Below are 21417 nucleotides of genomic sequence, written 5' to 3'. Positions count from 1 at the left end.
TGTTTCCTTGGCTGTGCAGAAGCTCTTTATCCTGATAAAGTCCCATAAGTTCATTTTATCTTTTATTTCTCTTGCCTTTGGAGATGTGTCGTGAAAAAGGTTGCTCTGGCCGATGTCATAGAAGTTGTTGCCTATGTTCTCCTCTAGAATTTTGATGGATTCCTGTCTCACATTGAGGTCTTTCATCCATTTGGAGTTTATTTTTGTGTATGGTGTGAGAGAGTGGTCAAGTTTCATTCTTTTGCATGTAGCTGTCCAATTTTCCCAGCACCATTTATTGAAGAGACTGTCTTTTTTCCACCGGATGTTTTTTCCTGCTTTATCAAAGATTAGTTGCCCAAAGAGCCGAGGGTCCATTTCTGGGTTCTCTATTCTGTTCCATTGGTCGATGTGTCTGTTTTTGTGCCAGTACCATGCTGTCTTTGTGATCACAGCTTTGTAGTACAGCTCGAAATCCGGCATTGTGATGCCCCCAGCTTTGTTTTTCCTTTTCAACAGTTCCTTGGAGATTCGGGGCCTTTTCTGGTTCCATACAAATTTAAGGACTATTTGTTCCAGTTCTTTGAAAAATGTCCTCGGTATTTTGATCGGGATAGCATTGAAAGTGTAGATTGCTCTGGGTAGTATGGACATTTTAACTATGTTAATTCTTCCAATCCATGAGCATGGAATATTTTTCCATCTTTTTATGTCTTCCTCAATATCTTTCAAAAGTGATCTATAGTTTCTAGCATATAGGTCCTTTACGTCTCTGGTTAAGTTAATTCCAAGGTAACGCATGGTTTTTGGTGTTATTGTAAATGGGATGGATTCCCTAATTTCTCTTTCTTCAGTCTCGTTATTCGTGTATAGAAATGCAACTGATTTCTGGGCATTGATTTTGTATCCTGCCACCTTACTGAATTGTTCTATAACTTCTAATAGTTTGGGAGTGGATTCCTTTGGGTTTTCCATATAGAGTATCATGTCATCTGCAAAGAGAGACAGTTTGACTTCTTCTTTGCCGATTTGGATACCTTTGATCCCTTTTTGTCTTCTGATTGCTGTTGCAAGGACTTCTAGTACTATGTTGAATAATAGTGGCGAGAGTGGGCATCCTTGTCGTGTTCCTGATCTTAAGGGAAAGGCTTCCAGCTTTTCCCCATTGAGAATAATGCTTGCAGTAGGCTTTTCATAGATGGCTTTTATGAGATTGAGAAATGTACCCTCTATTCCTACACTCTGAAGGGTTTTAATCAGGAAAGGATGCTGTATTTTGTCAAATGCTTTTTCTGCATCAATTGAGAGGATCATATGGTTCTTGAGTCTTTTCTTGTTGATATGATGTATCACATTGATTGATTTGCGAGTGTTGAACCATGCTTGCATCCCAGGTATGAATCCCACTTGGTCATGATGGATAATCCTTTTAATGTACTGTTGGATTCTATTAGCAAGGATCTTGTTGAGGATTTTGGCATCCATATTCATTAGAGAAATCGGTCTGTAATTCTCCTTTTTGAGGGGGTCTTTGCCTGGTTTGGGGATCAAGGTAATATTAGCCTCATAGAATGAGTTTGGTAGCTTTCCTTCTGTTTCTATTTTTTGAAATAGCTTTAGGAGAATAGGTATTATTTCTTCTTTGAATGTTTGGTAGAATTCCCCAGGAAAACCGTCTGGGCCTGGAGTTTTATTATTTGGAAGGTTGTTTATCACTGACTCAATTTCTTCATAGTTAATTGGCCTATTTAAGAAATCTATTTCTTCCTGTTTCAGTCTTGGTAGTTTATAGGTTTCCAGGAAGGCCTCCATCTCTTCCAGATTGTTTAGTTTTTTGGCATATAGCTGTTGATAAAAGTTTCTAATAATCCTTGCAATTTCAATGGTGCTGGTCGTGACCTCTCCCTTTTCAGTCATAATTTTAATAATCTCAGTCCTTTCTCTTTGTTTTTGGACAAGTTTTGCCAGTGGTCTATCAATTTTATGGATTCTCTCAAAGAACCAGCTTCTAGTCCTGTTGATCTGCTCTACTGTGGTTCTGGTCTCTAATTCATTGATTTCTGCTCTAATCTTGGTCAACTCCTTCCTTGTCAGTGGGTTAGGCCTGTCCCTCTGTTGCTGTTCCAGTTTCTTGAGGTGAGAATATAGAAACTGCATTTTAGATTTTTCTATTCTTTTGAGTGAGGCTTGGATGGCTATGTATTTCCCCCTTAGGACTGCCTTTGCAGTATCCCATAGGTTTTGGACCGTTGTGTATTCATTCTCGTTGGTCTCCATAAATTGTTTAATTTGTTTTTTGATTTCCTGGTTTATCGAGTCATTCTTGAGCAGGATGGTTCTTAGCCTCCAAGTGTTTGAGTTTCTTCCAGGTTTTTCCTTGTGGTTGAGTTCCAATTTCAGAGCGTTGTGGTCTGAGAATATGCAGGGGATAATTTCAATCTTTTGGTATTGGCTGAGACCTGTTTTGTGTCCCAGAGCATGATCTATTCTTGAGAATGTTCCATGGGCATTTGAATAGAATGAGTATTCTTTGGTTCTGGGGTGTAGTGTTCTATATATATCTATGAGGTCCAACTCGTCGAGTATGGCATTCAAAGCCTTTGATTCTTTGCTTAGTTTTTGCCAGGGTGTTCTGTCTATTTCTGATAGTGGGGTGTTGAGGTCCCCTACTATTACTGTGTTCTTATCTATATGTCTCTTTATTTTGGTTAAGAGTTGGCTTGTGTATCTTGCTGCTCCCCTGTTGGGGGCATATATATTAATAATTGTCATATCCACTTGTTGAATACTTCCTTTAAGAATAATATAGTGCCCTTCTGTATCTCTCTCTATGGCCTCTAGTTTAAAATCCAGTCTATCTGATATGAGAATTGCTACTCCAGCTTTCTTTTGAGGTCCATTTGCGTGGAAGATGGTACTCCATCCCCTTACTCTAAGTCTGAATGCATCTTTGGGTTCAAAATGAGTCTCTTGTAGACAGCAAATGGATGGGTCATGTCTTTTTATCCAATCTGCAACCCTGTGGCGTTTTATGGGAGAGTTTAAGCCATTTAGATTGATAGAGATTATTGACAGATATGATTTTAATGATGCCATTTCTCTTTAAAGTCTTTGTATCGGTTGTGACTTGCTGCTCTGTATCACTCTTGGGGCCTTTTTACCTTTATAGAGCCCCCCTTAATATCTCCTGTAGGGCTGGTTTCGTGGTTACGAAATTGGTTAATGATTGGCGATTTTGGAACGTCTTTATTTCTCCATCAATTCTGAATGACAGCTTTGCTGGATAAAGGATCCTTGGCTGCATGTTTTTCTCTGAAAGAGCTTTAAAAATGCCCCCCCAAGCCTTTCTCTCATTCCAGGTCTCTGTAGACAGGTCTGACGTAATCCTGATACCTTTGCCTTGGTACGTGAGAAATTTCTTTGCCCTGGCCGCTTTCAATACTGTATCCTTGGATCTAATATTTGCGAATTGCACTATGACATGCCGTGGCGTAGGTTTGTCCTGGTTGAGCTTGGATGGGGTCCTCTCTGCCTCTTGGACACGAATGCTTGTTTCCCTTGCTAGATTAGGGAAGTTTTCAGCTACAATTTGTTCAAATATCTCTTCTAGACCTCTGTTTTTCTCCACCCCTTCAGGGATGCCGATGATTCTGACATTGGATCGTTTCATAGAGTCAGTAATCTCCCGTAATCTACATTCGTGGGCGTGGATTTTTTTAAGACCAGCTTCTATTTTCGTTTTTTCTTCTACTAACCCATCCTCCAATTCGCTAACGCGTTCCTCTGCCTCGGTGACCCTGGCCGTCAGAGCCTCTAGTTTTGACTGTATTTGGCCCACTGAGTTTTTAATTTCTGTCAGATTCGCTCTCATTTCTGCCCTTAGGGATTCTATATTCTCAGCAACGCTTTCTCTGATGCTTTTTTCAAGTTTACTCATCATCTTGACCATTGTTGCTCTGAATTCCATTTCTGATAATTGGGATACATCCATATGTATTAATTCTGTGGCCGAGGCCAATTCTGTGGCAGAGGCCACAGACTCATTATCTTTTCTTTGCTGGGGGGGACTTCTCCTTCTCGTCATTCTGATGAAGAGAGATTGCAGGGTTGTCCAGAGCCCAAGTGTTGACTGGGACCCAGGCCGTGCGCCCTTGTTTTATAGAGATCTTAGGGATGTGGGCTTCTTCCTTAAAGAGTTTATTTATTTATTTGAGAGAGAGAGAGACAGTCAGCAAGAAAGGGAACCCAAGCAGAGGAGTGGGAGAGGAAGAAGCAGGTTCCCGGTGGAGAAGCCCGATGAAGGACTCCTTACGGAGCGTTGTGATCACACCCTAATCCGAAGACAGGTGCTTGGTGACTGCGCCACTCAGGCGCTCCGGGTTGTGGGCTTCTTGATTTTTCAGCCTGCCTTCTGGGGGAGGGGCCTGCCTGCCGGTACTCAGAAAACCCTGTTTGGGTAGAGTCTCTGTGTCCCTTGCGAGGGGGGATGGGGATGGGCACCCTGTGAGCCGGTATTTCCGGGCTTTTGTTCTCTGGCGGCTTTCCCTGGCGGTTTGCTATGCCTCTTCTGAGAGAGCAGCAGCGGCTGAAATTCAGCCTCTGTCTCAGAACAGAGGGATCGCGGATCGTTCTCCACTGATGTTCTGGCCACTTTAACTCTGTTTCTGTTGGTGCTGCTCAACCCTGCAGCATCCCGGGCTGTGCGCCCCACACCCGGCGTCCCAGCCCTCACTTCCAGGGCCGGCACGTCTCTGTCCTTTGTGTTTCCAACCCCGCCAGCCGCCAGCCGCCCCGCGCGGGCTCCCGGAGCTCCCCGTCTCAGTCTGGTGTCTCACGGGTGCTGACCGCGAGTCCGCCTGCTCCCCCGTGCAGGTGGCCCTCCAGCCGCCAGCCGCCCCGCGGACGCTCCCGGAGCTCCCGGTCTCAGCCTCGATCCAGTGAGCACACCGGAGCTCCGGAGCTCCGTGAGATGCTTGGTGGTGCACGCTCCCGGCTCACGGACTCAGTCTGCCGTTTCCAGAGTGCGGGTCCGCGGTCCGCCCGCTCCCCGGTGCAGGTGGCCCGCCAGCCGCCCTGCGCGCGCGCTCCTGGAGCTCGCGTTCTAAGTCTGTTGTCTCGCGGGTGCCGTCCGCGAGTCCGCCTGCTCCCCCGTGCAGGTGGCCCGCCAACCGCCAGCCGTCCCGCGTGCGCTCCCGGAGCTCCCTTCTCAGCCTGCTGTCTCAAGCGTGCGGGTCCGCGGTCTGTCCGCTCCCCCTTGCAGGTGGCTACCGCTTCCCGGCGCCCTGACACGGCGGCTCCCTCCCCCTTCTGTTTAGCTTCCGATATCTGTGCGCGGTTTCACGGCTCCCCGCTTCGTACCTCGATACTCAGCGCTGGAGATGTTCATTTGTAGAGATCCAGATGTATCTTCCTGCGTCTCAGGCTGATTCCGTGGATATTCCTGCTGGTCTGGTACCTATCCAGCTCAACTCGGGACCGGCTGAAAAAGGGGTCCCCTACTCCTCCGCCATCTTAACCTCCTCCCCTCTTCCAGGGTTCACTTTTGTGAGTCCATTCCTTCTTCTAAGAAGTGGAAGCCAGACATGTTTGCTGAGCAGTGATAAAGTCAGCTGACAAGCAAAATCCCTCAGGCTAAATAAAGCCTGCTTGTTCTGTAGAACTTTCTAGAAATGAGAGAATGGCAGGAATGACACAATAAGTGGAGTGTCCTCTTTTCTTGTTCCACCTAGAGCTTCCACAACATGATTTGCAATCACTGTCATATCAAGGTGCCTTTCTCTAAGGCTCAGGCTTGATTTTGAGTAAAATTAGCGTATCATTCAATCATTAATCCATTCAGAAAAGGTCATTAGAGATTACTACTTGTCGTAGCAATGACTGGTTCATCACTGTATCCTTGTCCAAAGATGCCCAAGAGACAGTCAAGCTACACTTACTATTTTAGACAGTAAATCAGTATTTGCATAAGAAAGGCAATGAAGTTTTACAATATTGTTAATTTAAGAAACAATTTTGAAAACCCTGAACCTCGATTTATTTCTAAGCTCTCATACATTCATAGTTTTTAGAATTAAAATAGTTACAACTTTAATACTCCTTTTTTACATTGCTAATTATATCAATATGACCATCATCTAGTTGGGTTTAATAAATGTCCACATTTACTTGATATTTTGAAACTTTTATGTAAAAATAAGTTAAAACGTTATCAAAAGAAATTTTTGTTTCTTTTTAAATATATAAAAAAATTGAATCAAATTTATTTTAATTCTAAAACAGGTAAATAATGGGGCACCTGGGGGGCTCAGTCGGTTAAGTGTCTGCCTTTGGCTCAGGTCAAAATCCTGGGGTTCTGGGATGGAGAACCTGCATTTGGCTTCTTGCTCAGCAGGGAGTCTGCTTCTCCCCCTGCCCCTCCCCCCTGCTTATGTGCACTCACTCTCTCTCTCAAATAAATAAATCTTTTAAAAAAGTCAGTAAAATAGGTAAGTAATGACATAATTTATAATTTAAGAAAAGAAAAATACTGAAAGTCAAGAACTATTAATAGTAGTATATCAGATACAAAATTTGACCTTAATAACAGAATATATCATATTGATGCTGTTTTCAGAATTTGATTTATGACCCTGATGTTTTAATTGATGGATCAATTAATAGTAATTATTTTTGTATAATCAGCAGCTGAAATGTGCAACATATTGATTTTTTCAGGTGAGACATAGGCTCCCTTAGCAGCTATTGTGGAAGAAAGAAGTAGTGACAATAAATTCAGTCTAATTTATTCCTGAAAGAGATGATTGACTGCAGTTCATGAAGTCCCTAGCAAGAGACAGACAAAATGGTGAAAGCATTCAGAGACAATAAAACTAAAAATTAAATTAGAATATGGAATACTGAGTAAAAAATCCCATGAACTTCAAATTAGGTGTGCTTGATGGAAGTTAGTTTAAAGGGACAAAGTTATATTATGAGTGCAAACGGAAAGAACTATATTAATCTAATAGAATGAAATCCAAGAAAATTGATTATAAGATTGCATCAAAAGTGTTAGAATTTATATTATTTATGAAACTAAAGAGCTGTGTAATGGAGTTATGAAATTGACCCCCAAAATAAAATTACTTTCACTTGCTGTTATTCTTTTTAGTACTATGGTACATTGCATGTGTAAAAAAAATTATTCAAATTTATAAAATATTTCTTGGAGAGCTTACTTGGGGGTAAGCATTGTTGTCAGGGATAAAATGAAGAGCAGAGATGATCCATCCATTCTTCGTGAAAATTGCATTCAAGGAGAGAAAAGACAGTCGGACTTAATCGTATTTATATTATTAAATATAAATATATGGCTACAACCTGTGATAAACACCATAAATAAGAATTTCAGGTTGCAAAAGGATTGTAAAACAAAAGCACTGACCTGCACATTAATATAGTTTTGGTAAAATGTTTTCATATGGGGCGCCTGGGTGGCACAGCGGTTGGGCGTCTGCCTTCGGCTCAGGGCGTGATCCCGGCGTTGTGGGATCGAGCCCCACATCAGGCTCTTCCTCTATGAGCCTGCTTCTTCCTCTCCCACTCCCCCTGCTTGTGTTCCCTCTCTCACTGGCTGTCTCTATCTCTGTCGAATAAAGAAATTTAAAAAATCTTTAAAAAAAAATGTTTTCATAAATTCTCTCACTTTCTTCAGCTTTTTTTTATTCCAGTAAGTTGACATGGGTATATATAGGAGATGGCAAAAATAACTAAGTCTCTAAATATCAGTTAGAGGATGTCTTTGAACTGATTTCTTTTGCAAAGATTTTATCTTTATGACAATGTACACAATAAAAATTTACTTAGATATTTAAGTGATTATTAGTATCACAGCAAGATTTTTTTACATTAAAAAGATAATTCCCTTAATGATTATATTAAATGAAAATTCCAAAAGCAATGTGTCCAAACAGTATGTAATACTCAGGGGTACTCTGAAGACATTAATTCAACAAATATTTATAGAATGTTTACTATGAATAAGGAATTCTGCCAAAATGAGGAATTTGTGTGTGGAGGAAAGATTGAAAAGCAATGATCAGTGTTCAACCTGACTGAATAGGCTCTACATAAAGTAAAAAATATATTCCAAGCCAGTGGAAAATATTCTAGGAGTGGTACAATGACATGTGGAATTTTAGAGATGAAGGAAATAGCAATTTCATCTCAGCGAACCAGGAGCAGTGAAGAAGGCTCTATGGAGGAAATAATATAGATCTTGACTTGGCACTTTAGGTGAAATTTAAATAAGAGAAGAGCAACAGTGCACAGAAAGTAGTTCAAACAAACTACCAAAACTCAGAAAGTTCAGAGTTTTTAAGGAATAGTAATCTCATTGGGTATCAGAGAAATTAAGGTACTTATTAGGGATCACAGTAAAATAGGCTGGAAAGCAAAGAAGAAATTCATTATCAAGAGGCTTTGAATGTAAACATAAGGAACTTCATCCTAAAACAAAGGGATTTTATTGTTGTTGTAGCCTTATTTATTAGAGAAGAAAAAAAATTAAGCTGGTAGTAAAATTTGTGAAAAAAATTAGGGAATTACTTGCAGGCATTCATCAGGTATCTCTTGGGTAACTTTTAGAAATGAATACAAGTCACTTTGAAGAATACGTATTTCTAGTACTCAACCTAGAAATAATTCAGGTTCAAGCAGTTTTACCACTAAAATGTAACATGGCCTAATTTCTTGATCTTTGGTTCATGAGGGTTAAAATAGCCAAAGCAGAACTATGGTTAGCCAAATTCTAATTTTACATAAGAGAACTGACTCTTAGATTTTTTGAGGTTGATACATCCAGGTTTTTTACTACTTAAAAGAAATTAACTTAGCTTCTCAGAACTACATAGATTGACTACAGCTCTGTGACCCACCTAGGGTCACATTCTATAGTTTAGGCATTTTCAACATTTATAAATCCCATAACTGGAAAACAAACATGATTATTCTATTTACCCTCAGTTAAACCGTGCATGTCTTGCTTTTATTTCGTCTTATTTTAAATCAGATTTTCTGTTGTATCTGTTTAAGTTCATGTACTTTTACTTACATTGTGTTTTCTAATCTTTTTATAAACCTAGATCCCAGGATTCTACTCTTGTCTACAGTGTCCTCTGTTTCTCCTTCTGGTGTAACAGAAGGGGTTGGCTCCCTGTGGACTTCCCTCAGCTCCTCTCTTGAAGCACCATCCACGTGCCAGGAGGATGTATGTCACAATGGAGCCACTTGCCATCCTGTCTTCCTCTCCGGTGGTACGTTCTCATTCCACTGTGACTGTCCACTACATTTTACTGGCCATTTCTGTGAACAAGGTAATCAATCTTCACACATTTTAAAAACCTCTCCAGAGGGTACAAGAGAGTTACAACCTTATTGTACACAGTGACAGATAATAGCACAAACAAGAAACATCTGTATAATTTTATTTAAAAATGAATTCTGATAGAACACTTTTGGTTCAGTATTGTAGAAGTAAACCTAAGATTTTTTTTCTCCATTAGGATTGTTATTCAAAATATATTTTCAGTTATCACACAAAATAAGAGTTAAAGTTGAAATTAAGTTCTACTTTATACTATTTTTATTGCTTAATTGTTAATCAGATCATTATTTTTTTATATTTCATAAGCAGATCCCTATATTTAAATTATTTTGGTAAGAAGAGTACATTATTTTTTGGTGTTTAAGAATATGGTTTTAGTATTAAAGGAGCTATTTATGAATCAAAAGAAAATTTCTCTATTGTCAACATCTAATGGCCTCCTAAGAGTAAGTTTCTCAGTTAATTGAAGCAAAAACGCCCTGGGCAGATTACAAAGGCATGAGGTCATGATAACATGTCCCTACACTAAGATCTGGAAAAGTAACATAGTTTTCTATGGAAAATTAATCACTGGTTCTAAATTGGTAGGTGAGGATGTGGATTACTATTGGATAATGATTTAGATGGCAAAGAATTTCATTATTTATCCATGATTGTGTTAAATATTTCCCTTTTTTAATACCAAAATGTAGGACCTCTGGAAGCAAACTCATAGGTATGCATAATACGTTATTCAACTCTCCTTGCCAGATGACCTTGTAGGAGTGCCATGTGTTAATATTCAGCCAAGTAAGCAAGTAAATATAGTAAAAGGCATGGAAATGTAAACATGGTCTATTTTCATTATATAAATATTATGTGTCCTTAAAGTCAATTTATTAATTGTAAAATGTTTTTGAAGACACGTCACTATTGCTTGATTTTTTAGTGAATATTTCATATGTCTGCAAAATATGAGACTTGCCTTCCGGTACAGTGTGTGATCATTTATATTACATTCTGTAAGTAGAGTTCTAGGGACATAATTTGGATTGTAAAGCTCTTTTAGATCCACACTTAGCCATTTAAAACTCTGAGAGGGCCTTTTCTTTTTTTAATTTCATGCTAGGTAGAGTTTTAGAAAAATACCCTTCTTACCTTTCTTGAACTATACTTCAATTTTTAATGTTTTTTTTTAATCCAGATTTACTAATGATAGTGAACTTGATGTTACAAAATAGGAGTCTTTATTTATTGGCTGTATCTCTGGTCAATCACACATGTTAGACTACAAATGACCCTCCAACCATAATCCTTATCTCATCTACTGAGTCCTTAGTTCTCCCTCCTTTAACTCCTTACTGAGTAGCTTTAACACTGATGCACAGACCTATACTTTCCTCCAGAAAGAGAGAAATCCAGGTTTATTTGGAGTTAAACCCAAGGCTTTCCTGGGAATTAGCTGTATTTGGTGTTTTGGGTGGCAGAATGTAGGAGACTGACCTCAGGAAAAGAATTGGGAATCTCTATTCTATATTTGTTGTTGAGGATATTTTATTTTCTTTCAGCGTTATTAATCACTTTCTACCTTGTACATTTTAATGTTTTTCCTGTTGAATTTATAATATTTTAAAAACTAATAGTTGGATGACATATATTGCAAAAATTAAGTAATCCACTATAGATTATTTATTTCTAAGTGCAAAATAATCAGAAGCTGTGACTAATTATTACCAATTAGAGGGTTTTTTTTTAAGAAACTTTAAGTCGGAAATATCTGAGGTTGTGTGATACTCTAAACAAAATTCAGTCAATAGAACTGTTCTTAGATTATCAGTTATAGTATTGTCTGTGATTTTGTTGTTCTTGCCTCCTTTTTGGGGAAATATTTCAGTATGATTTTTAGAATGTGGTGTAATATGCTCTAACTGTAAAAATTATATTTATTTTTAATCATTTATCCCTTTGAATTAAGTATTTTTCTTCTTTCAGTTATAAAGCCAAGAGCATGTTTGTGTTTTCAATCTAATACTCTAAATATAATTCATACTGGTATGCATCTTACAATCCAAATTGACAGATGATGACTGATGCCTAACGCCCATGATTCAGGAATCTGGTACCATGATGAGACTTTTTATAGCATTATCTAGATTGACCAGATACTATAAGTTCTAAGTGTAGATTTCAATAAACAGTATTGTGTACTCATTTTGGTGTTTCACCTACCTGGTAAAAGTCTTGATTTGGATAAACAGTCTCCAAATCAATCAATTAATCCATCTCTCTCCTCTCCCTCCATGTCTCTCTCTCTCTCTCTCTCTCTATATATATATATATACATATATATATATGTATATAAAATACTCTTTCTCTCCCTATATATATATAAATACTAAGAATATATATATTTATATATTATATATATTAATACTGAGAATATATATATTCTCAGTATTAAAATGCCTAGAATTTAAAGATAATTGCTATGAAAATAATTTCTTAAATGAGTCCCTTATTGAGTACATTCAACATCTAAAATATATGAACTTCAACTTCAGGAGTGAAATTTGCATAATATTACTGTGAAGAGTTCTGATTTACCAGACACTGCACTGAGTGCTTCATGCATCTTATTTCACTTAACCCTCAGAATAACCCAGCTGAAGTGGGCACTGTGAATTACCCCCATTTACAAATGAGAAATCTAAGGCCTAGACTCTATTAAATTACTTGCTGAAGGTCACACAGCTTGTAGGTGGTAGAGGTAGGATTAGAAGCAATCTTGGCTGACTCCAGCATTCACATTTAACCACTATGCTCTATTGATACACGAGTTAGAATATCATATTTAACATGATGGCATGACATGGAATTTCTGAATTTTCTCACTCTTTAATCTGTACATAAGAAGTATCTTAATTTCAGGAAGAAAAGAGAATTTTCTTTAAGAAATGATATTTGAAAATCAGAAAACCAAGACGTTAATGTTGATCTAAATTCTTACTAGAAAGTATTATTATTGTGATCAACCTAAAATTAAACTGAAAAGTACATTAGGTGACCTCAAAAGAATCATATCTATTTCCATAATGATTTCAGTAAAAATACAGAAAGTAGATGAACAAGTCTTGAATTTCAGAAAAATCTAGATATCAATGATGAAAGAACATGATTCTCTGGGGGGAAAAAAAACTATATAATTGCATAGGCATCCGATATGTAAAGATATGTTGGAAGTTGATTGTTCTTCACAACCTTGCTTTTTTACTTCCAGTTAATATTTTTAACTTGTGAGAGAATACTGAAGCATTTTACCATAATTTTGATATTTCACAGCAAAATGGAGGTGTAAATTAAGTATAGACCTTAATTAAAATTGAGACCTTAATTAAAATTGAGATTTAGTACACAGAGAAGAGGTTTTTAGGGCTATGGTACTCAATAACGGGTCACCCATAGTAATATTTCCGTTCTACTTGGCATTATGTAATGTGCTCTATTTTATCAAATCATCCCTATCCAATCACCTAATAACATTGACTTTTATAGAATCAGTTTGATTTAATATATGTTTTTTTCCTCAGCACATGCTATGTTTATTCATATTAGCTAAATCTTGTTGCCTACTTTATCATAAAGATCCTGCATCTCACCAGGGGAGACATAAGAGCATATATTCTTGCTTTGTTTTAGATGGCTGCATGCAGGCAGATGGCTGTCTCCTACTGTAAAGTTCAGAGTGACAGATTTAGAATATCAGTGCCTTGTGCTGGGGGAAAGCGTATGCCTCTGACTATTAATTATAGGATTAACATTTTTAAACAGCCCAATACTTTTTAGTGTTCTATAAAACAGTTTTATAAATAGTGCAATAAAGGAGTATTTAAATGCCATACATTAAAACCAAGAAATCTTTTGTTTTATTTGATATCCTGTCTGTGTATATCCCATATATGTTTAAAGGTCATCTGTACTGAGTAAATTGCAAACCTAGAAATAAAAATGAGAGGTTTTAGTAGGTGGTTTGTCTTGCTATAAAAGAAAAAAAGAAAAAAGAAAAAAAAAGACTGCCTTAACACCTGCCTTTGCTTTTACAACATAACCAGAATATATTTTACAGGCAAACTAGAGAAGTTTGAATTTCTTTATTAACTTTAGATCAGGTGACCGAACGTCAGACATTCCAGAGCCAACGAGGCAGAGAAGCAGCATTAATCAGCTTCTTATAACAATGATTTATCTCCTTTGCAAAGAACTGATGGTCTACATCATCAACAAAGGGCCAAGAAATGCGTATTGGCCTTTTCAAACATAATACTGAAAATTTTTCAGGTCTGAAAATTTATTTTTTTTAAGTCCTAGAGTGATGCTGCATATTTATTAGTCAACGACAACTGCTGAAATAGTAAGATGTTAAATTGAAAATGAATGGGGATTGAAGTCAAGGACGGGGGCTGAAAGGAGACAAAATTACCTATCATCAAAGACAGAGGATTTCAGTTTTGAAGGCAGGATTGGGCTGAAGGGCTCCAGTCTTCTCCACTCTTTTCTACTATCAGTTGCTGCACACTCTTCAGCAAGGAGTTCTGTGTTCAGTCTGTGGAAGAAGACAGCTCCCTCCTCATCCTGATGCTTGTAACTATGTAAAAATTGGTGTCCATCAATCTCTGTACTTATGCTGGTAATAATCCAGAAATATCCATATAGGATGAGGAGGGAATTACGTATACCCCTCTGTCTATCAAAAAAGGATGACATTTATTTTATTTGTCTCCTTTATTGCCTTAATTAACATGCTTTTATTCCACTATAATTCAACACACTTAATTAAATAAAATAAACATTAAGAACGCCTAACATGTGTAACACATGAAGTTAGTCATTGGAGGTGATATGAAATAAAGAACAAAATTTACGTTTTTGTAATTAAGTTTTCAGGTAGTTGTTCTCATGGGGTGTGGAGGGAGGGATGTAAGGAGAGGAAGACAAGCATAACAAAGGTCAGCTGGCTTTGGTACCTTCTTCTTTAAAGCTACATAGTCTCAAAGAAAGCTACATACTTTCAGCTCAACATCACCTCCTCCCCAACAATGTTTTACTTAGGACCTATATTAGTTTTCTATTGCTTCTGTAACTGATTATCAGACCACTTAGTGACTTCAGCAATACAAGTTTATCATCTTAAAGTTCCGTAGATCAAAAGTCTGACATAATTCTCAGTAGGTTAAAATCAAGATGTTGGCAGGGCTGTATTCTTTCTGGAGGTTCTAGGGGAGAATCTGTTTCCTTGCTTTTGCAGCTTCCAGAGGCCTTCATTCCTCCTTCATTTATTCTCAAAGCAAACAGTGGGGGGTCTAAACGTTTTCATACCATGTGATCTCATCTATGTTTCCACCTCCCTTTTCGACATTTACTGACCCGTATCATTACACAGAGCCCATTCAGATAATCCAGGATAATCTCTGTATCTTAACATCAGCTGATTAGCAATTTTAATTCCAACTGCAACCTTAATGCCCTTTTGCCTTGTAAAGTAACATGTACACAGGTCCTAGGGATTAGGGTGTGGACCTCTTTAGGGAGCCATTATTCTACCTACCATAGTACCTGTTGTCATTCCTCAGGGAATTTATGTGATCATATAATAGAAAAGGAAGTTTATTAGATGGATATCTGGCAAAGCAAGTGGAACCAACTTAGAAGATACACTCAGAAGGATACTTTGGAGAACCAGGGAACAGGAAGCATAATAAGGCTCATCCAAGAATAGGCTGGAGCATTACCACCACCACTGAAGAAAGGCTTTTATACTGTCACCAGTCGGAGTCATTTGCTTAGGCTTCAGAATCCCAAAATATTTTGAAATTTTCTGATTGGCAAAACCTCAGCCATATGCTAACCCACTGCCTGAGAAGGACAGAAAGGAGATGGGTAAGAGGAGTCATTTTTTACCTTGGGCTTCTAACATAGGAACTAGATCATAAAAATCTAAGATCCCAAACAATGGGCCTCTTCTTCATTTCCACACAAAAATAGAATCATTCACGTAAGGCTTTTATAGCACACGGGTATACACACACACACACACACACACACACACACACCCCTTAATATTAAACATAAATCTTTTCCTTAAAAATTCTTCAAATATTTCTCCTCTCTGTTCTCATCATTCCCCTGTTTTCTGTTTTCACTTTGCATTCCTGGTATTTTTATTTATTTATATGGTAGAATAATTTAGCAAAATTTTTGTTGCCATTCCTCCAGCAAACACAACATAAACCTCTTATCAAAATATTTTCATGAAGATTGTTCCTTTCTGACATCCAACTTAGGTAATCAGGAAAAATATTCCATGAATAAAGTGGTTTCTGAAATGGTACTTAGAAGGATGAGTTGGAGGAATTAGAATGAGAAAATTCATGAAGGAGGAGAAGATTGTCTAGTTTCGCTTGGAAGCAGGATACATATGAGATCAGCTGAGAAATAAAGCTGGAAATTCAGGTGAGACCCATACTGCAGAGAACCCCAATGACAGATTAAAAATATTAATTTATTATTTGGAGCCTGGGTGGCTCAGTCGGTTAAGCATCCAACTCTTGATTTCAGCTCAGGTCATCATCTCAGGGTTGTGAGATTGAGCCCTGCTTCAGGCTCCACACTGGGCATGGAGCCTGCTTAAGATTCTCTCTCTCCCCCCTCTTTCTGCCCCCCCTATTTATTTATTTATTTATTTATTTAAATTCATTAGCAATGACTCTCATTGGGAAAAAGACATAGTAATCAGAAATTGCTTCAGGATGATGAATCTGGGTGTAGAATTTAGAAAAGATATGGTGAGGAGGAGAAAAAGGTAGAAAAATGGGGACATAATTTTAATGGGCTAGAAAAACTGGATGAAAACTCTTAATTCTAATGTTTCCTAATAATTTGGAAGTATAATAGATCTTTATATAGTAAACTACTATACAGAAATAGTTTAGATTTTTTATCAAAAATTACAACCCTAAGGACTATTTTTTTAGTGTATTATTTTGTGTAAAAGAAAAAGTGTAGTATAAAATGTGATTATAAAAGACAGGACACTCCAAAAGTCCCCTTTTCTCTTTCTTTTGCCATCTTCTGTCGCACGTAGCCACCGAAAAGCTGAATCATATGCAGTAAAACTTTATCAGGGCACAGACATTATGGATAATAAAGCAAATGATGTGGGCTTATTCTACAAGAGGTTAGTGACCAGCTAGCTAAACATTTATGTATGTATGTGCACACTGGGAAATAGGAAGTATCTTATCTTTCTCATTTCAATCCTGAATTCTCCTCAAGTTCCATGACTTCGTTATGTACAAATATATTTATTTCTAACAGATTTACTGCATAACACACACACATACAGAGAAAATTTAAAATATGAATGATTATTAAAACATATGTTTAGGGTCTTTTTTAGACTATCAAAACAATTTACAGTTGGAAAACACCTTAAAATTAAAGTGGTTGAAACTAGAATTTCATAGGTATGGAAACAAAGTCCAAGAGAAGTGACTCATGGAAACTACTAGTTAAGGACAAATCTAGAACTACAACACAAATGTCCACATTCCAAATCCAATATTTTATCTGCCACAGCATGTTTTCTCCAAAGTTGTTCAATGGTAGATTCCAAATTGAATTGCAAAAAAAAAAAAAAAAAAGGAAAGACAGAAAGTTAGAAAGAAAGAAAGAAACCTATTGTATATATCTGAGATAAACAATTACATAAACTTACGTAAATTAAGAGAATGATGACTTCAATTGTACCAACTTATTTCTCACTCTCTCTCTCTGTACAATAAATGAATATAAACACATTTGATTGTAGACATGTAAACATGACATTTGATGAATTTACTAATTGTCCTTTTAATTGATAGACATGTTTAAAACATTTTTGTCCTAAGGTAAATTTGCTTATAAAAACAGAAGAAAAGTTAATTAGAATTCTTTAGACTGCTACTTATGAAATCACTTAAAGGTGATAATATTTAATCAGAAGTAATAATTAGAAAAAAGTTGGTATGCAGTGATCATGAAATACTTAATTTTCAGTGGTTATATAAATGCACTGTCCAATAATAATAGAATGCAAGGCACATATGCAATTTTTAAATTTTCTTCTTGCTACAGTAAAAAATTAAAAAGAGAATAAATTAAATGTATTTTACTTAGCCTAGTATATCCAAAATGTTATTAGCAAACAATTTAAAAATATTAGTGGAATATTTTAGATTCTCTTTTTCATATTAAGTCTGCCACGTCTGATGTGTAATTTATACTTATAGCACGTTAATTTGAACTAGGCATATTTCAAGCCTTATCTCAGGGGCCACTTGTCTGGTGGATACCATATTGGAACACACAGTTTCACAAGATGAAAGGAAAATGGTGTAACAATTGTGATGGTGTTGCCAAGTTCTGAGTACTGAAACAGGGAGAACATGAAGAGACTTTTCTACTGAAAGGTTTGATTAGCATAGAATGTGAGAAACAGCCAAAGTTATAAAAAGTCTCAGTCAAAAGACTGAATTATACCATTTATCTGTTAAAATAGCAAGCACAAAACAGTCATGTATTTAACAAACGCTAGAAAACTCGTTTGGATCTCTCTTCTTTACGTATCTGTGCTTACATTATCTGTCTACTATTACATGAGATGATACAACAGAATCCTGAAGCCTTAAATGCTGTCTGTACATTGATAGTTGCCAGATATATATAACCAGTCCTGAACTTTGGCTGTATATCAGACATGCATATTACACTTGTGTATTAAATAGGACCTTTCACACAAAAAAATGGGTGGTTAATATTCTATGGAAATTCTCTCTCATTCTTATATTAATATATTAATTCACTTATAAATTAAGTTAGATAAAGACATTCATTTATATTTCTACCACAAATTCTTTACATACTTACTATGTGCTGAGGACAGCTTCCAGTACTGGTCATACATTGGTGAATAAGACGGTCATAGTCCCTGCCTTTTGTCATCTATAAGAAGTATAAGCCAATAAAAAAGTAAACACACAAATATATAATCCAAACTGGTATACAGATTCTGAAATAGAGTGCTATAATAAAGAAGAAAAACAGTGGGAGCAGAAAAAGACATATTTAGAAATCTATTATGAAGAATTGTCATTAATTCCAAAACTAAAAACTGAGAAAGTGCCAGTTTTTTGAATAGCAGAAGAATGTTCCAGACAAAGAGAGAATTATGTTACCATGAAAATCAATATGTAAGAATGACTTTTTACCAGTTCTTTTTTGAGAGAAAACTGTAAGTACCAATAATTTTTTTTTACTAAAGATGAGGTTAAAACAAATTAATGAAGAGAAAAACAGTTCCACTCATTTCATTCATCTATATATTCAAATCTGTAGTTGACCCATTGTTTCTGCTCTCGAGAAATTTAGTGAAGTTTTATGATCAGATGATAAATATAATGACTATTTTTTTCTAAGTTGCTGCAGTTCATACCTTTTCAAAGAAAACATTAAGCTTTTCCAGATAAGAATATATTTTCTAATAATTAAATTAATAAGGTTAGTTGAATTCTATTATTGTCATTGTAACATTTATATAATGGTAAAAAAAAGCTACACTAGTACTTTTATATTATACTATTTACAATTAAATAGTAAGATTTATAAAGATTTGAAATAAAATTCTGTTTTTTTTTTTAAGATTTTATTTATTTATTCGACAGAGAGAGAGACAGCCAGCAAGACAGGGAACACAAGCAGGGGGAGTGGGAGAGGAAGAAGCAGGCTCCTAGCAGAGGAGCCTGATGTGGGGCTGGATCCCATAACGCCGGGATCATGCCCTGAGCCGAAGGCAGACGCTTAACCGCTGTGCCACCCAGGCACCCGTAAAATTCTGTTTTTTAGTTAATTAGAACATATTTCTCCAAGGAATTGAAAAATGTTAACTTGGATGATATGAGAATAGACCAACAGTGAAAACAAAGGCTAATTAATGTTAACCTGCCTTCAAATGTTATTTATACAATGGCAAAAAGAAAGGACTATAATGACCAGAGTGAATTAAGAATAAATTATGTGGCCTCTGGGAAATTGATATTCAGGCAGCTATTTTCTTCTACATGTGATATGCCTTTGACAGGAAAAAATTAATAGAACTTGTATTTAAGAGGCAACATGATGTCCTTACTCATAAACACAATTTTATTAATGAAATTGAGAACCACATGAGCAAAAGAATTTATTCTTAAACTGTCCTTGAAATACTAAATCAATTTGAATTGATTTAATCTATTTTGTTAAGGTGTGTCTATAGATGTCTCTTTACTCTCTGTCTTAGGATCATAGATATGGATAAGAATAAATATGGATAGATAGAGATATGGAAATTGAAAGCAATTCTCACTCTTTGCTTGCAGTTCCATTCACTGCTTGTGGATTAAAATGAAGAATGGGTGCTTTGTATAATCTTAGTGTTTCTGTAGATTAACATCAGGTGTCGTAATAAGAAATAAGAAAGCAACAGACAATAACAGCTAATAATTACCATTTCATACTTAGTATATACCATGCTAAGCTATTTTCATGCATTTTTTCTTTCAGTCCTTGTGCCAACCTTGTAAGTCAGATAATATTAGTCAAAGTTATTTTCATCTCTCAGTTCTAGAAATCCACTCAATAAATAATAGGTAACATTTACCAGATGCTTAGTATGTGTTAGGCATTATTCTTTTTTTTTTTTTTTAACTCAAGTTAGTTAACATATAGTGTAGTATTAGTTTCAGGAATAAAATAGTGATTCATCACTTACATATAACACCCAGTTCTCATCCTTACAAGTGCCCTCCTTAATGCCCATCACCTATTTAGCCCATCCCTCCCACCAACTCTGTTTGTTCTCTATAGTCAAGAGTCTCTTATGGTTTGCTTCCCTCTCTGTTTTTATCTTCTTTCATTTTTCCTTCCCTTCCTCTATGTTCATCTGTTTTGTTTCCTAATTCCACATAGGAGTGAAATCATGATATCTGTCTTTCTGTGACTGAATTGTTTTGCTTAGCATAATACACTCTAGTTCCATGCACATTGTTGCAAATGGAAAGATTTTATTCTTTTTGATGGCTGAGTAATAGTCCATTGTGTATATGTACCACATCTTCTTTACCCGTTTGTCTGGTTTTGGTATCAACATAAGGCTGGCCTCCTGGAACGAGTTTGGAAGTTTTGCTTCCATTTCTATTTTGGGAACAGTTTCAGATGTATAGCTATTACTTCTTCTTTAAATGTTTGATAGAATTCCCCTGGGAAGCCATCTGGCCCTGGACTCTGGTTTGTTGGAGATTTTTGATTACTGATTCAGTTTATTTTCTGGTTATGGGTCTGTTCAAGTCTTCTATTTCTTCCTGTTTCAGTTTTGGTAGTTTATATGTTTCTAGGAATTTTTCCATTTTTTTCCAGATTGCTCAATTTGTAGGCATATAATTGTTCATAATATTCTCTTTTAATTGTTTGTATTTCTGGAGTGTTGGTTGTGAGCGCTCCTCATTCATTTGTGATTTTATTTATTTGGGTCCTTCCTCTTTCCTTTTTGATAAGTCTGGCTATGGTATTATCGATTTTGTTAATTCTTTCCAAGAACCATCTCCTAGTTTCGATGATTTATTCTACTGTTTTTTTTTTATTTCTGTATCATTTATATCTGATCTAATCATAATTATTTCCCTTCTGCTGGTTTTAGGCAGCTGTTCTTTTTCCAATTCCTTTAGGTGGAAGGTTAGTTTGTGTATTTGAGACTTCTCTTGCTTCTTGAGGAAGGCCTGTATTGCTATATACTTCCCTCTTAGGACAGCTTTTGCTGTGTCCCAAAGGCTTTGGACTGTCATGTTTTCATTTTAATTTGCTTCCATGTATTTTTTTTTTTTACTTTCTTCTTTACTTTCCTGGTTAACCCATTCATTCTTTAATAGGATGTTGTTTGTTTTTTGTTTTGAGATTTTATTTATTTATTTGACAGAGAGAGAGACAGCCAGCGAGAGAGGAAACACAAGTAGGGGGAGTGGGAGAGGAAG

At 36.5% G+C, this 21417-nt stretch overlaps 1 protein-coding gene across 1 annotated transcript in view; it reads left to right on the top strand.

Annotated features, from left to right (window-relative positions):
- The window catches only part of EYS (eyes shut homolog), a 1484071-nt gene that overhangs the window by 1026214 nt on the left and 436440 nt on the right, over window positions 1-21417 (top strand). The window contains 1 exon segment of the mRNA XM_034648271.1: window positions 9102-9332. Within this exon segment, the coding sequence (XP_034504162.1) occupies window positions 9102-9332 (231 nt within the window).

Source organism: Ailuropoda melanoleuca, chromosome 19 (genome assembly GCF_002007445.2).
Source record: "Ailuropoda melanoleuca isolate Jingjing chromosome 19, ASM200744v2, whole genome shotgun sequence".
Lineage (NCBI taxonomy): Eukaryota > Metazoa > Chordata > Mammalia > Carnivora > Ursidae > Ailuropoda > Ailuropoda melanoleuca.
This window is presented reverse-complemented; position numbering and strand designations above follow the sequence as displayed.